Below are 15,718 nucleotides of genomic sequence, written 5' to 3'. Positions count from 1 at the left end.
AACCCACTGGGGTAATGCCAGGCTGAATGAGAGACAATAGAAAATGACTTAAATACTCCCATTAGTGCTGGGAAATCAGGGCCCTAACAAGTCAGTGGGGATAGGCGTCGAGTCTCATTGCATTTCGAGCTTGTTAGGGATTTCCCTGTAGCTTCCATGCTGTGTTGTTGCCTTTTTGGAAAGATGCGGGGGGTCGGTTTTGTTTCCCCCTTTGTGTGCAGGACAAAACGATAAGACGGCATGCGTCTCCCTCCTTACCTGCTACGCACTATATATTTATGCACACATACATATCCACACATATAAATACACATATACATATATGTATATATATACTATATATACTTTCCAGTTCACTTGAATGGGAAAGTGGTCTCAACCTTTTTTTTTTTCTTTTTTTGGTCGATTAGACACAAACATTATTCTTCTTTACCATTTAGATTTCAGTTTGCTTCATATTAGTCTTCATCTCTCATCACCAGAATACGGTATTGAATCAGACAATTGGTTGCTGTATGGCCAGCTGCTGGGTGACGTCACATGTGTTTGTGCTAACAAGCTCTGCCCAAGTTAGAACTACCAACCAATCACAAAGCAGACAAAGGTTCCATTGGCTCATCTGTATGCAGGCGGCGCGCAGTTGGCCAGTCCCAGTGAAACTACCCTGCCATTCACCATTACCACCATATTTTTCCCAAAATGGCATGAAGGAGTGGGGGAAAAAAGCCAACTTCTTATTTATATTAGAGAAGGGAAAAAGTTTTTTAATCAGACTGGGGATGATGGGGGTGAGCAAATAAAATTAAAGGTTATTAAAGCATCCGTACTCTGATCAAAGTTGCGCCCATAAACAGATTCCCCCTGAATCAGAGCAATTAGCCGCAGCGGCGTGGAAAAGTTCTTTCTATTTCCTCCTGCTTAATAATGGAAACTTGGATACCACAGGGAAGGAAGCACTGAGGCCTGAAGAAGATAGCTCTCTCATGGCTCCGTGTTCAACAGCTTTTAGGCCCACTGTAAACAAATTAAAATGTATAAAGCTTTACCGTAATAAAGCTTCATACACCTTTCATAAGAAACACAGTTGATACACTACATAGCTAAAAATCACACAGAGAGAATTAAAACAGAGCTGTGGGTAAATTATCATGTACTTTCACAGCTCCAGGCAGAGTTAAGGAAGTGCAGACTGGATTCACTGTGTGCTTGCAGTAGAATAAGTAAAAGTGTATCAATCTCTGTGACTATACAGTGAGATTATCCGTTAAGTAGCTTTGCACTCTGGGAAACTAACCCAAGCCCACAGATTGCACACACATACATACACTGCAAAGAAGTTCAAGGGCTCCAAATTGCTCACAGGGGCATTAGCAGTATTAAATGAAAACATTTGCCGTTTCTCAGTAGCCTCCAACTCCCAGGCACCAGGGTTTAACTAGTATTAGCGTAGCGTGGCGGCGTCTACATAGCCAATAATGACCACGGTAAAAGGAGCCCTCCGCAATAGCAGTGACCCTCACAATCCATTTCCACACCTCTACCTCATTGATTGAGTGGAAATGAGAAACTGTGTATGTGTGTGTGTGTGTGTGTGTGTGTGTGTGTGTGTGTGTGTGTGTGTGTGTGTGTGTGTGTGTGTCTGTCTGTGTGACAAAAATGGTATTCTCTTCTCATCTGCTACTTTTGCAATCTGTGGATTTCTCACTAAAAGCCGTTTTAGTTTGCAAATGAAAGGCTAATTGGAATTGAATGTGTTGGGCTAAGACTGATTGATGAGTTGGGCAGTGTGCAGGGATGCAGTTGGGGGCCGTACGGACGTTGCGCATGTGTGAGTTGAAGGGAAAGTTCAATGGAGGGGGCAGCTAGTGAGCACAAAGTGTCATTAAGTATTCATAAGTGAGAAGTAGACATTTGAATGACCTCGTTTGCGAGTGTGTTTTTGCCATTATTTACATTTGCATGGCACACAGGGAATGCTTCACTGCCCTGCCACACGGACAGTGCCCTGGGCTTTAACAAACATGCATACGTGTGTACATGATTTGCCACTGAAATGTCAAAGTCAAGGCTGCTCATTTGAATACTGCTAAAGATGGCTGAATAACAAAAACAGAGTGAGACTAAGGGACCTTGTTACCCCATGTGGACTGGCCACAGGGAACAAGGTAATGTACAATATCAACCAGTTTCCCTTGTTAGTATGTTTGCTCTCCATGTATATGTATGTGTGCTCTGTTTATATGTGGGGCTTTGCTTGCCTCTATATTTGCACTTTTGTCTTCTTATGTATTGTGTGTGTGTGTGTTTGTGTGTGCGTGTGTGTGTGTCCAGGCCAGGTGAAAGGATTCATCGTGCAGAGCCGTGGCAGCTAAGACAAGAGAACAGTGATGCGGTGTGGAATGAGCTGGCCTACTTGAAAAACCTCACCAGGAAACTCTCCACTGAAAAGTAAGTCACCTCTTGTCAAAATGTCCACGTACACACATAGACATTTGAATGAGCACACACACATCTGTTTTACTTTCTCTCTCTTACACGTTTACACGTATACTCACACACTCCCACTGTCCCTTCTTGTTTGTGGGTGTTAAAATTTGAGTGTGCCCTTCCCAACTTCACAGCATCCACCTAGCCCTCCACATCATTACCAGCCAGCAGGGGCCAAAGAAAGATCATTAGACTCTGTGCTCATTTGTAAAATTGGCTGCCCAAAAATTCACACATAAAAGTGCAGGAAGTAAAATCACATTATCAGAATCCCTGGCCGTGTCTTTGTGAAATAATTGCATTTTTAATGGAACGTTTATGCCAAACTGTAGTCTTGTTGCTGATGTTATTAAGTGTCAATAAGATACTTTACATACTTATAGTCTGTAAGCTGTGGTGGTGTTAGTAGCTCAAATGTTGACCCAGAGCTTTGTGACTGCAGGAGATGCTTTTCATTTATTTCTTTGCCATATTGCTTAGTTTTTCCACTTTCTTTCTGTCCTCCTGTCTGCATCTTTTAGTTTGTCTCTGGGTGTAGTATAGCCATTGTCTTGTTTGATCTAGAGAAGCCCCTGTAACCGTACCACTAACACTGACCTACTATGATGCTACACAAAGCTTGGCCTAAAGCCACAGTCTTCCTCTCCCCTATCTCCCCTAGCCTTCACCTCTCCTCACCTCTTCCCTCCTCTATCCTATGCCTCTGTGCCGTCCTCTTCCCCTCTTCCTGCTTGTCTTCCCAGTTGCCTCCCTCCGGCCCTGTGTGATGCTGCAGTAGGCTGAGGCCAGAATTCTGGTACTTGCCCCCCACCCCCTCCACTGCTTTCCCCTCTGCTCACCCCCCTGCCCTGTCCTCCTAATCCCAGCTGAGCTCATTATGATATAGCCCGGCTGCCTCTCTCCAAGCCTGAGCTGTCCGAGCTAATTACAGGCTAGCAGCCCCTGTGCCGCCGATACTGCCTGTTAAGGGATGTCCATCCGCCTGCCTGCCTGCCCGGCCACGGCTAGAGCTGAGCAGAGCGAAGCACTGGATGGTCTGGGGGCGGGGCGTGGGGGGGCTAGCATACTATAGTGAACATGCAGGGTCCTTGGAACTGACCTGTGAGGGAAACCACGAGGGATAGAGAGCGGCTGGCCTCTTTCCTAGCTGTGTAACTGGCCTGTCCTCCGGGGTTAGTGTTGATCCCCTTCATGTGCCCCTGACCAGCTCCACCTCATCTCCTCCATTTGCGCCCCCAGGACCCCTCCTTACCCGGGTGGCTGGTGCAAAGTTGGCTGGGATCTTTAAACTTGTGCTTTAGAAAAACTCTCCGTTCCAGGGCACACACACACACACGCACATACACACACACGCCCCGCTCAGTGTGTTTAACTAAGCGAAAACATACTGTGCATCTCTATTCCACTCCTCACTTTCCTCCATACCTGTTGTTAAAATGCGCAGGAATGAGGAGACAGGGTTGTTGGGACTATGGATGAAGCCAGCGTAACCAAACAGCTTTAATTCCCTGCAATGCAAATTTCTGTTGAGAGGCAACAGAGAGGGCAAATGTGGGTACATGATAGTGCAACAACAACAAGAGTTCCTGTAAGCATAACTGCCAGGAAACTCATGGGGCAAGCAGTTACAGCTTGTTGTTCCGTTGACCGTATTATAATGATTGTGCTTGTGAAGGTTATGCTAGATAAGTGTTAGCAATGATCCACTAATGGCTAATTAACTCCTGACAGCTTAAGAATTTAGGGCCAAATAAAGACCCCTTATAAAGCTTTAAATGCTTAGTGGCGGGCTTTAGAGGAGAGACTGTTTAAACTCCATTTGTCTATCATTTTCTCTTCCTCATTGTCATGATATTGTGCAGATGCTCCCTATCACCTCCTCCAAAAACAGCACTTGTAAAACAGTGTCTTGAGGCCCAAATGACCATTTCCCAGAATGAATATTGCTGGGATAACTCCTGCTCAGTGGGTCCCCATAGTGTTAAGAGAAGGTTATCAAGCCCAGGCCCCCTGTAATCTCTGCACTTGAATAAGGTGTTGAGGAAGAAGGTGAAACAGGTCCGTTTCTCTGCTCTTTCAGCTGATTTACTGGCTCCCTGTGGCTCAAATTAATGACCTGAGGATGCAATAAACAGCAAATGGTTTATTCTTTGGCAACTTTTACTTGAAAATTATAGCACGCACCTACAACATGAACTACTAGTTAGGAGGACAAACAATTTTTATGTGCTTTAGTACTCGGTAGTTCCATTCTGTGAGCTTGCGTGACCTAGTACTTCACTACTGAGCTGACATGTCTACTTCATATTAAGAGCACTTGATGCCTAACCTAATTTAGCGGGGCAGAAAAAGATAGCATCCTGAGACAGTTTCACATACTCTGAAGTTACAATAGACCACAGTGGTCAGTTCTGTGCTCTCAGGTTCATTGCTTGCCAGATTAATATTAATTTAGATTTAGATTTTAGATTAATTTTATTAATCCCACAACTGGGAAATTCATTTAATACTAGTTTTGGAGTTATTAGTAAAACCAAAACTATTGAAGAGATTCACTTACCATTTTTTTTGCAATCTAATGTGAAAAACCTGTTAAAAAAAAAAAAAAAAAACCTTACTGGAAAAGTTTAAATCACACACACTTCTCTTTATGTTCTGTCACTTTAAAAGCCTCTTCTGAGCCTCAGTGGAAACGTCAACAGGAATTTATCCATGGCAAACTTTAACCACTTCGGAATTTAACATTGGTTTGATGCTAGCCAAGCCAATTTGATTGACTTTCATTATTTATTCATCAAACATTTTAATTACAAAAAACACCTCTCCTTTCTTTAATAATGCACTGACATGGTCCGACATAAAGACCCCTCTATGCTCTCAACATTTAACCAGTGTAGAAAATCTCTCAGATGTATACCAAAGTGTTTTTTAAGGAAAAAGGAAAAGACAAATAAAACTAGTTGACACTTTGGATTATTTTTGATTGAGATTTCCTGGCAAGAAACCGTGGGCAGGGTGGGCTAGAAAATTCGCTGTGGGATCATTTTATCTGCCTCATTATGCATCTGTCTGCGGCACTGCATGTCCATGCTTGTTAATTGTTGTTAAAGGTCTGTTGGTAAAAAGAGGCAGGGATTATTTAGGCCCCATAAACAGAATAAACACATGCAGTGCATCCTCAGACTTAAGATGCTATACTCAGACGACATCAAAGCATAAATTAGCTAGCGATTACTGGGGAAAAAGCCTTTGAGATCATTTGCTCTGCAGCAGCCGTGAAACCTCCTCTGTAGAGAGTGACCATTATGGACGTGAACCTCCCCAATAAGCGACGTTGACTCTAATTAAGTTTAATAAAGTTTACCCTGATGTTCCTCATATTCCTCTATTTCTTTTCGTTTCATCTTGATTTGCTAAAAGGTATTAGAAGTAATGAGAATCTTTTGCCCCCTGGACGAGGGCTTAGTTGGAGGAGGGACACATTTGCTCGAACACACACACAAACAGAATGTATTATGCATGTTTTTAAATCAGACAAGTTAGGTTTTTCCTTCATTAATTATTTGGTAAATTAATTATTGTTTAAAAAAAATGCTTTACACTTAGTAATTATGATGCAAACTTCAGTGCGCCATCAAGTCTTAGTTGGTCTCATAACAAGATAAAATTAGAGCACAAAGAATTTGATTAGTTATGTCAAAGAACCAAACCTCACAAATACAATTCACATACAGAAAAGAAAGTACATTTCCAATTCCATCCCATATTCATATAGTCATTGACTGCGGAACTGGTATTTAGTTGTGCAAATGTCTTTCCCTTCCTGTTTAATAAATACGACATTATAATATTGTTTTGTTTTATATTAGGTTACCTAGCGGCATCAACAAGCCTCTTAAACAGGGAATATTGTGGACATCCTAGGTTATTTCCACCAGTGATTACTGCATGAATTCCCATTTACCTCTCATATTAGTGGCCTGTGGCTGGAGAACCTAAGTCTTAAAGACTCACTGTTGCTGCTGCTGCTGCATCGCCCACAGCTACAATACAGCACCGAGCCATGTAAACTCCACCAGTCACCATTTCTGCTGACAGCAGTGGCTTATACACCCAAACTCCCTCCATGAATGAACAGCCCTCTAGCCTGACTTTAACCATGAGGGAATCCCCCCCACACCCCCCAAAAACAAGATTCTTTCCCCAGCGATAAAAATGCCAGAGGTGTTTTCACTTTCTCACCCTATTCCCCGCTCTTCCTGTGTATTTTTATGTGCCGAGCAAGAAACCAAAAGGAGGCTGACATGTGAAAGCACAATAGCTGTAGATGATGTTGTGTTGTACACCCCTGTGGATGGAGGCTGGCAGTTTGTGCTCTAAGCTGTGTTAGGTTCAGCACAGGTAGGGATGAGATCAAATGACATGGAGTGGATAGCTCAAGGCTGAAGTTCTAGCGCTGCAAATGTTTTTAAAAATGGGGCCAAAAACGCGACGTGAGACACAGACTTACATCGCAGACCACATCATTACCAAACATAACATGTGTCTGTTGCCTTTACTTTGATTTCTGCCAAGAAACTTCTTTTGCTTTTATGCCTGCTGACTGTTATTCTACCTTAGGTGAAGCGGCAAGTTGAGAAGGAATTGAAAATTGTCCAGCTAGCTTCATTTGATTTGTCATCCAGATTTAAAAAAAAAAAAAAAAAAAAAAAAAAAAAAAAAGACATGAAATACTCTATAGGAGATACAGCTGTAGAAAACCTTTTCTCCACTGAGATAGCTAGGATATGACAGGAAAATATGGTTTCATTTCACATAAATTGTAGGTTACTGGAGGTAAATCGATACAGGGAAAAGGTCTGGAATTTGTTCAGGTGGAGGTGGCGATAATGTGATGCAGATCTAAAACATAGCTCCTTGAGGTTGGGATTCATCTCGGCGCTACCACAGCCTTACAGTGTTGCCTAAACATCCTTTCGAATTCTCAAAGCTGCTCTTTTCCCATCATCAGGACCCCAATGGGCTGAAAATAGTAAGCATCTGTTTATCAAATGATGTACTCACACAAGGAAGCAACGGGTAAGGAGTGAGACTGTAAGGGAAGATATGAGCATACACTATCCAAGGAAACAATTTTGTGCAGTCGAGAATGAAATCATATTTTCAAAATTTCTTTTAATGTGTTGCCTGAGGAAAAGAGGAAAGGCTGCACGGACTGTAGAAAGAGGTGTTTGTATTTAACGGTTAATTTAAATGGGAATTTTAAGTCATTGACCAAATTAACCAAAAGCACAGATAGAGTAATTCCAAATGCCAGCTGTTGTTTTGACACAAAACAAAACTCCTGGCACTGTAACATTGTGACTCACATAATGTAACTTTACAAAATGAACACAAAAGTAACAAAATGGCATGGCAAGCAGCACTAACAGAGGTCTAAAATACAATCTGGCCAGCAAGCAGGACACCTTTGTTAAATGTATTAATTTTTTTAGTTTTACCAAATTAGCTTTGGTGAAAGTTGAAGATAAGTCACCGAATTTGTATTATTGTACAAATAATACTTGTAACATCCCTACATGTAGCATTATTAATCCTCTCTATGGCAGATAGAAGTGCACACTGACACACTGAGTGTTACTGAATAAGGATGCAATAGTCTTCCATCTCTAGGATGTTATGATGTGAAACTGGAGGCCCCTGGCCAATGAACTCCATCTGCAATCCAATCCCTTCCTCATCCAAGAAGGTATGCTTATCCTTCAACAAAATTGAATGTTTTGCATATGAACTTTGGTTTAGCGTCAATACTATCAGCATCCAAAAAGGCATAAAAGAGAAACATGAGATGGAACGCATACTGCATATTTCAGCTCATTTGTCCCATTAACATCCTCGACACATAAGGCAGTGCCGGTGCCTCATCGACTTGAGTTCATTTATGGAGGAAAATCTATAGAGGAGCGACACATATCCATCTGCTTCCTCAACCCCCTCAGGGAGAGTCATTTGTGTACTTATTTAAGCTGCGGTCAGCCATTAGGCCAGGCCTCTACCGGACTGTGTGGGCTAAAAAGCTAATTACTTCTCTTCCCTGTGCTGTGGCGATAACTTTTCCCAAGTCATTCTCTTGGCATATGTATGGAAAAATCTCTTGGTTGATCTAGCAAAATTAGACTGGTTGAAACAGGTGTCTAGTTTAAGTTAATTGCCATTATGCTCATCATAATTCACCATAACCACAAATGCCCTTTTAAACCTCATATGCTTCAGAGTGTATCACACATGCTGTACTCACCACATGCTTTAAGAAGTCAGTCAGAATGAAGACCTACTGTTGTAATGAGGTTAACTGAGGGAAGAAAGCCACTACAGTAGCAGCAGCTTGTTTCTAGCGTTTCTCTCTGACTCTGTGGAGCAGAGGGGAGGGAAATTAGGTGTGTGTTTCAGGTGTGGTTGTCTCAGTGGGCTTGTGTGTATCCTCAGTAGACTTCAGTTGGGGTCCTAATAATAACTTGAAAGTGCAAAGTCTCGAGCATGGCTCCACATAATTAGCCTTTAGCAGAAATCAAGCTAATTGCACAGAGGTAATTGGGCACTCTTTCCAGTCTGTTTGTCTGTTATGATACACACACACACACACACACACACACAAATGCACAATGTACTTTCCTACCTTGGCGTTTCATGTTGCTTGTCACTTTGATTTCCAGATGAATTAAAAACCATTTTAATTAGGTGATTTTTTCACCATGTCGTCTTTTCTTTTGGGAAGGGAAGCCAGTGCACAAGAACCAAGTTAAAATGTGTTGGAAAAAAAAAAAAAAAAAAGGTTTTTACAATAATGGGTTCCACAGTGGAATTCAGAGTGATATTTGTGGAGACTTAAAAAGATACTCATTATACAATGCTTGTCTTGGTGCTGATTTCATATTTCTTTTTGTTGTTCCATTCATATTTGAAGAAGAATAGATTTGACGTAAGAGTTGTGTGAAGTAAAGTTCATAATATGTGTGATTGCAGAGCCAGCTTGGAAGAGCAGCTGGACATGCTGCGAGTCCAGGCTGCTATGGACCGGGCCACGGTGAAGGAGCTTCACCTGTGTCTTGCTAATGAACACAAAGGTGAGCACTTTCATTAAAACCAAATGAACATGATTCTTTAAAATCCCTTTTTCTCATCGTCTTTCTGTTTCTTTTTGCTTTTTTCCTTTCTGTTGCAGTGGAAATATTTTGCCTAAATTCAATTTTACACAATTATTCTCATGTTAATTTTTTTTTTTAATTCTACCCAAGGATTTTGCCACAGGCTTAAAGAACAAAGTTTAAAAAAAAAACAAAAAAAAAACTGGAAATATCACTTGTAATGGTGGAAAAGTATGCAAGCTTAACATGACAGCACCTTTAGCTATCCTTTTACCTCTTGGCCATGTGTATTAGTGAGCAGAATTAATAAGACAACTCCCTGTGGAATTAATAGGACAACTCAATTAAGACTTGATCAACTCCTTGCAAATTGATTGGGAGATCAAGACGTGTTCATCTTGTCTGCACATATCATTCCCAATGTTAAAAAGCACTTTGCTTTTAATCCAATCTGCATCCTTTTGTCAGACACTGACCACTGCTGCCGGTGGCCTTAATTAACCAGTTCAATAACAAATCTGTCCTAGATCACTTTAATTTTCTTCACAACCAATGATGGTGTCTGTTGGAGACACAAGCGTGTGATTTAAAGGATGGCACTAATTAAAATAGTGGATCCTCTCCTATTGACAGTCTAGTCAGGAACACTAGGAAATAAGCTCCTTCGAAACGACATACTTACATCTTACTTTACATCTTATCAGACAAGTAATCACTAAATCTAAATGTTACACAGCAGCCTGAGTATCTGCTTTACATGTCATTTTCCACTTTCTATCAGGTAAAAATTCACTTTGCCTAGAGTTACAGAAATGAAAGCCTGCTGGTTTTAACATTTAACATTAAACATGTGACAATAATCCCAATGGAAACAATGACACAATGTGTGAGAAATACCACGTTTTTTGTTATATTACATAAAACCTTTTTTCCATTCTGGTGAAGTTCTTTTTCTCACTGTGCATTATTTTGTTAATATCGCTGTTTCTTACCAGTGTTTGACAATCATTTTTTAAAGGTAAAAACAAAGACTTTGATACAAAATTTGTTTACTCAATCATGGATGCACTTCCTATTTTAATTCTACTTTAGGTTCATATAGTTGTCAAAGTAGATAAATAAATTGTATATTGTGATGATTTGGTCAGAGAAAATCTAAACTTTGTAAATGAATAAATGCAGTCATTTTTAGCAACATTTAGAATATTTACATCTGGACTGAAACCAATATGTTTGGCGTCAATAGGAAGTAAACTCATCAGTATTAAGAAAGAAATTTGTGAATGGCCACATCATTTACTCCTGAAGAACCTCTGTGACCCGATCAAAGGGATGGAGGGTTGAATTGCTCACACCGGGATCACACTAACGAAAGGCAGCAGATGAAAGGAACAGGGCCTTTGTGCTGCAGCCCATGAGGAGACATGGGAGGGACGTTAATGTATGCCGCAGTGCCAGGACCTCCTCCAACAGTGGGTGACTAGGGAGCCACCACGTCTTCTTATCAAGGTAGTGCTGAGGTGCCAACTCCCAAGCCACCGGCACTGGAGCTGGATAATTGTCTCCCAACCTGGTTATGTACCCAGCGAGCACGGCAGCCCTCCTGTCCTATTTGGTGCTCTGTTTGATTGAATGTGACATGCTGGAAAGACAAAAGAGCAGGCTAATTCAAAGTAACAAACTTCCCTGGGCAAAGCGTCAAATGCAAAGCAAGGGAGCAGCGGCTCCTCACAACATAACCCTTCTCTCTTTTTACTCTCCTTCTATGGCCTCTTTTTCCAACTCACTCTCCAAAAGATCAACTGACCTGAAAAGTCAAGGTCCTGAATATTTAATGTTTCCAGCCTCATTGTACAAATTATTTTGGTCGTCCTGTCATGAATGTTTAACTGAAAGGAATGAAAGGCAAAAAGTTTTATATTATTTTGTGTTGCCCTTTGCATCTAGGTGCGCAGGGAAGATATTCCTCCTTCTGCAGGTATAGACTGTATGTCAGACAGTGACACTGAGGCCTGTTGGATTGTGTATGCACGCATGAATATGTGTGCATCAAATCTCCAAACACTTTTCTTCCTGCATGCATTCCGTTGTTATCATAAATCTTAAATCATATGTTTGCCAAGGCCACTATTGAAGTTCTCAGAATAAAGCAGCATGTTAGTCTGTAGAGATTAGTTGTCCATTGGGGAAACATAGTGGACTACAAAGCAGTGCAGCCTGGGGCTGTGGGTTCACTAGGGATTCAAACACTTCTCTTCGTTTGTTTAAGATCTCTAGAGAGAGGTTGCACATTGCATGTCCCAGTGTGTGTGCTTTTGAACACTGTTTTCCTGTTTCCTCGTGGACTACTAAATAAAATACCTTTCTGTTAATTGGGAGGAAAAAGGCTATTGGATATGATTTTAGAAACAGGAGGCTGGTTTTTGCAGTGAAAATTTCAAGTTCCCATGAAAACAGCAATTGTGAGACTGTGTTCGGTTCCTTCTGATTTGATTGACAAAGGAAGAAAAAAGAAACTGGACCTTAGGAAGGAAATTAGACTTTAGTAATGCTAATTGATTTAATGTACCCTCTTTATTATCATTCTATTGATTGAACCGCCTGAGTTTGACACATCATGTCACAATAACGAGCTTTGTTCCCCTCTGCAGAATTGCTTCACAAAGTGGTGGAGGAGCACCAGGTCAAAAGCAGCACTCCAAAAAAGCCTTCTGTTTCTTCAGAGCAAATGGAGCAGTCATTTAAAAAGGTACAGCACTATGCCATCACTAAGTGTTCTTTGTCATTGCCAATAAAAGAAACCAGCACAATGCCTCTCAAGAGAATTTGGTTTTGCTCTATCAAGAATGATTTGAAAGTGTTCTCACTGTTGGCGGAATTGGTCATGCAAACTTTTCTAAGTCAAGTGTCAGCCAGGATGTAGTTTGTTTTTTTCTTACAGTTATAAACAATTCCAGGAATAACCACAAATAATAAATGTAGTGGTGGAGTAGAGTAAACTGTCTGTAAGTTATTCTAGAATTCAAATTTTTGTGTTGTAGTTGTTAGTCGGTTGCTCGTGTTTGTGCACGCATACTTTTAAAACCCCTGCTTGCATGAGTTTATATGCCCCCCCACCCTTCTACCTTCATGACAGTGAATCATCAAGAGTAGCGATAGCCATCTAATTTTGTTTGAAAGGTACCAGGCTTCACCAGCGGGCAGAGTGAGAGCCAAATAAAAGGGAAAAATTGCCTGGAGGCACAAACCCAGCAGGCATCCACTGTTCTCTTAAACAGTCTCAACCAAAGATCTAACAAATAGACTAAGTGCTCTTGGTTGCTGTGTAGTTAGGGGTGATCAGGGTAAGGGGGTGCCAGTGAGATGTCCAATCTCTTGCCAGGCTGTGGAAGGGAGTGTTGCTGCCCTCCTTGGTTCAACCAAACACACAGCATAAACTGTATGCACTGGCACACACATACCCATGAGAAAATGACCGTGGAGAGGGAAGCCAGTGTTCACATGCCAGTACACACAGGTCAAATCAAGCACTGGCCTTTCTCATTGTATTGTTTGTACAGAAGTTGTAGTATTTATGGTAAAAGATACAAATATGTGAAGGAAACAAACCTGACTATAGTGTACCACTGATCCTACCCCATATCTTTGATTCTTTCAGATTGAGCAGCTGGAGTGGAGGATGATATCCCTGGAGGAGGAGAGAGAGAGACTGAGTGAAGAGAAAGAGCAGCTACTTGAAGACAACAAAGACTTGGCCCTCAACTGCCGCAAACTGCAAGCCTCCCTCGATCACCTGCGAACCCAGGAAGCTGTTCATGAAGAGGCAGCCCAGGCCCTGGCCCAGGCCCAAGGGGAGCGTCATTGCAACAAGATCATGGCTCTAGAAGCCCGGGTGGCTGCTTCTCAGAAAGAGGCTACCAAGCTTCATCATCAGTTGCTGAAGCTGAGACAGGAGGTGGGGATTCTCAAAGCAGCCAGGGACTACTACAGGAACTGTGCAGCAGGACCAGTGCGGGCAGGCGGGATCGGTAGCAAAATTAGCAGCAAGGTCAAATTCAAAACAACAAGACTCAGAGGTGCACTACGCCAGAGCAGCCACCGAACAGTCAGCCCCAATCAAGCCATCAGCTGGCAAGGCCGCAGCCCCAGTCCCACTAAGGACGAGTGGGAGGACATGAGCATAGACAGGTAATGATACACACGCACACACAGAAGCACTTATTCTCACTGCCTCTCGCCTCATTATTTTAGTGGTAGGAGTGGAGAGGGTGGGTTGGCTGAATTGTGGGGGGCCACGCTGCATCAAGGGGACAACGTGCATATGCAAAGCGTAAGCAAATGGGTGATTGAATTTCATCGTCTGTCTAGTTGGTATTCAGAAGCCAAAAGAAGAATGCGAGCAAGAATGATAGAGAGAAGGAGAGAGGAGGGGGAAACTACTGTCAGATCCTTTGAAATATCCTGGGACGCCTTGCTTGGAGCTTATTGACTGAAATTTGCATGCAAAATTAGCCACCTCTCCACACAAAGTTGAACCGATGCCAGAAAAGCCCAGGGATAAGGAGGCCGCCAAAGCCTTGATACCTTCCAGTGATGCCATTTTCATGCACTAGTCACGCTATCCCGAAATTGACAGTTTGGCAGTTTGATTTAATTTACTGGTCCTGTGCATATTCACTAACCCCCCCTTGACAGCGCTAAGGCTCCCCCTGCAAGTACCAAGCACCCCCCCTAGCCACCTTCTCCATCCATACACACACAACCACACAGAAGCTAACTCCACCCTGTGTTTAGTCATGTTGGTTATCTTGTGGCATGTCAATTCACAAATGTGTGTGTGCTACACTTATTTCCTCCAGCCAACCCCGTAACCTGCTCCCAACACACATATACATACACACACACACTTCCTTTACAGCTTACCCACCCTCCTCTCTCCTCTCCTCGCCTTAATTTAGTTAGATAAATTTTGAATGACCCTACTCGGCTCAGTACCAGATGTCTACAAGCTGTTTAACACCCTCTAAATTAAGAACCATCGACAGTAATTATTCCATGTATGTTTTATGCAAAAAAGCCACTGAGCCAACATTTATTGAGTGATGGTCGGAATGATTTGATTTCAAACACTCAGAGCTATCGCTGATATTTATTTTCCTTCACTTTCTCTCCCTGTATGCCTCTCTCTATCTGCTCTCTTTTGCTCTGTCCTACTAACTCGCCATCTCTTCACCAACTAATTCATCTGACTGTAATCCACCCCAGCTCTATCCACATGAGGCCGTTTAACAGGGACTGGGTGCAGCTATGCCCTGCTTTCCTAATGCCTCTCCATGTAGCTAATAAGCAGCAGTCTAATATACGCTTTACCTGAGAGGAGGATCTAAGTGGATTTGTGAAGAAGGGGTCTAAACTGAGATGTTGTCTTATTTAAGGCACCTGTCAACTGATTTGTTACTGTAAAGCCTTCTGCGTCTCTTATCTCGCAGGGGTCTTCTTCAGCAGTATGTCTGGTAGGCGCTCCTGGAAATACAGTATTTCTGCCTAAGGAGCTTTGGCCTTAATAGTGCCAAATAAAGATGTCAGACTCGTTAAGGCTACTGCCAAGTCTTTGTTTTTTTCCCCTTCTTTTTCCCGCTGCCTCTGGCTCGCTCTCTCAACTTTTGAGCTGCTGGAGGCAGCTGACCATTTTGAGCAGATCATCAGTTTTGTTTGTGAGCAGAACAGAATGAGGGCAGGGGGTATGGAGAATATCTTAGTGAATGGTTCTGTTATGTGTTTATATATTTCACATTCTCTTGATCACTGCTGGAAGACACTACATTACTTATGGATGGCAAATCACTGACAAGGAGAACATTTAACAATTAAGAGCTGATATTAAGTTTCTATGTAAGATGTAGGCCTACCACAAGCCACCAGAAAAGATAAAATGCCCTGCCTGGAACTGTATTGGAGGGATTCAAGGCGATTGTTCAAAAGATCATTTGGTGTTTTGATTGGGGGCTCTGGCTCAGGAGATACAATGGGTTGCCCATTTATCACAGGGTTGGTGGTTTGTTCCTTGGCTTCCACTGTTCTCATGT

The 15,718-nt window shown here is 42.1% G+C and overlaps 1 protein-coding gene across 1 annotated transcript in view; it reads left to right on the top strand.

The window, feature by feature from the left end:
• The window catches only part of cntln (centlein, centrosomal protein), an 80,652-nt gene that overhangs the window by 31,632 nt on the left and 33,302 nt on the right, over positions 1-15,718 (top strand). The window contains exons 13-16 of the mRNA XM_023428191.2: positions 2,332-2,448; positions 9,511-9,611; positions 12,284-12,381; positions 13,291-13,820. Coding sequence (XP_023283959.1) covers positions 2,332-2,448; positions 9,511-9,611; positions 12,284-12,381; positions 13,291-13,820 — 846 coding nt within the window. The remainder of the gene's footprint in view (positions 1-2,331; positions 2,449-9,510; positions 9,612-12,283; positions 12,382-13,290; positions 13,821-15,718) is intronic.

This window comes from Seriola lalandi, unplaced genomic scaffold (genome assembly GCF_002814215.2).
Source record: "Seriola lalandi dorsalis isolate HSWRI2012SDOR001 ecotype SW California unplaced genomic scaffold, Sedor1 jcf7180002054872, whole genome shotgun sequence".
Classification (NCBI taxonomy): Eukaryota; Metazoa; Chordata; class Actinopteri; order Carangiformes; family Carangidae; genus Seriola; species Seriola lalandi.
The sequence above is the reverse complement of the archived record's forward strand: the minus strand, read 5'-3'. Positions and strand labels throughout refer to the sequence as shown.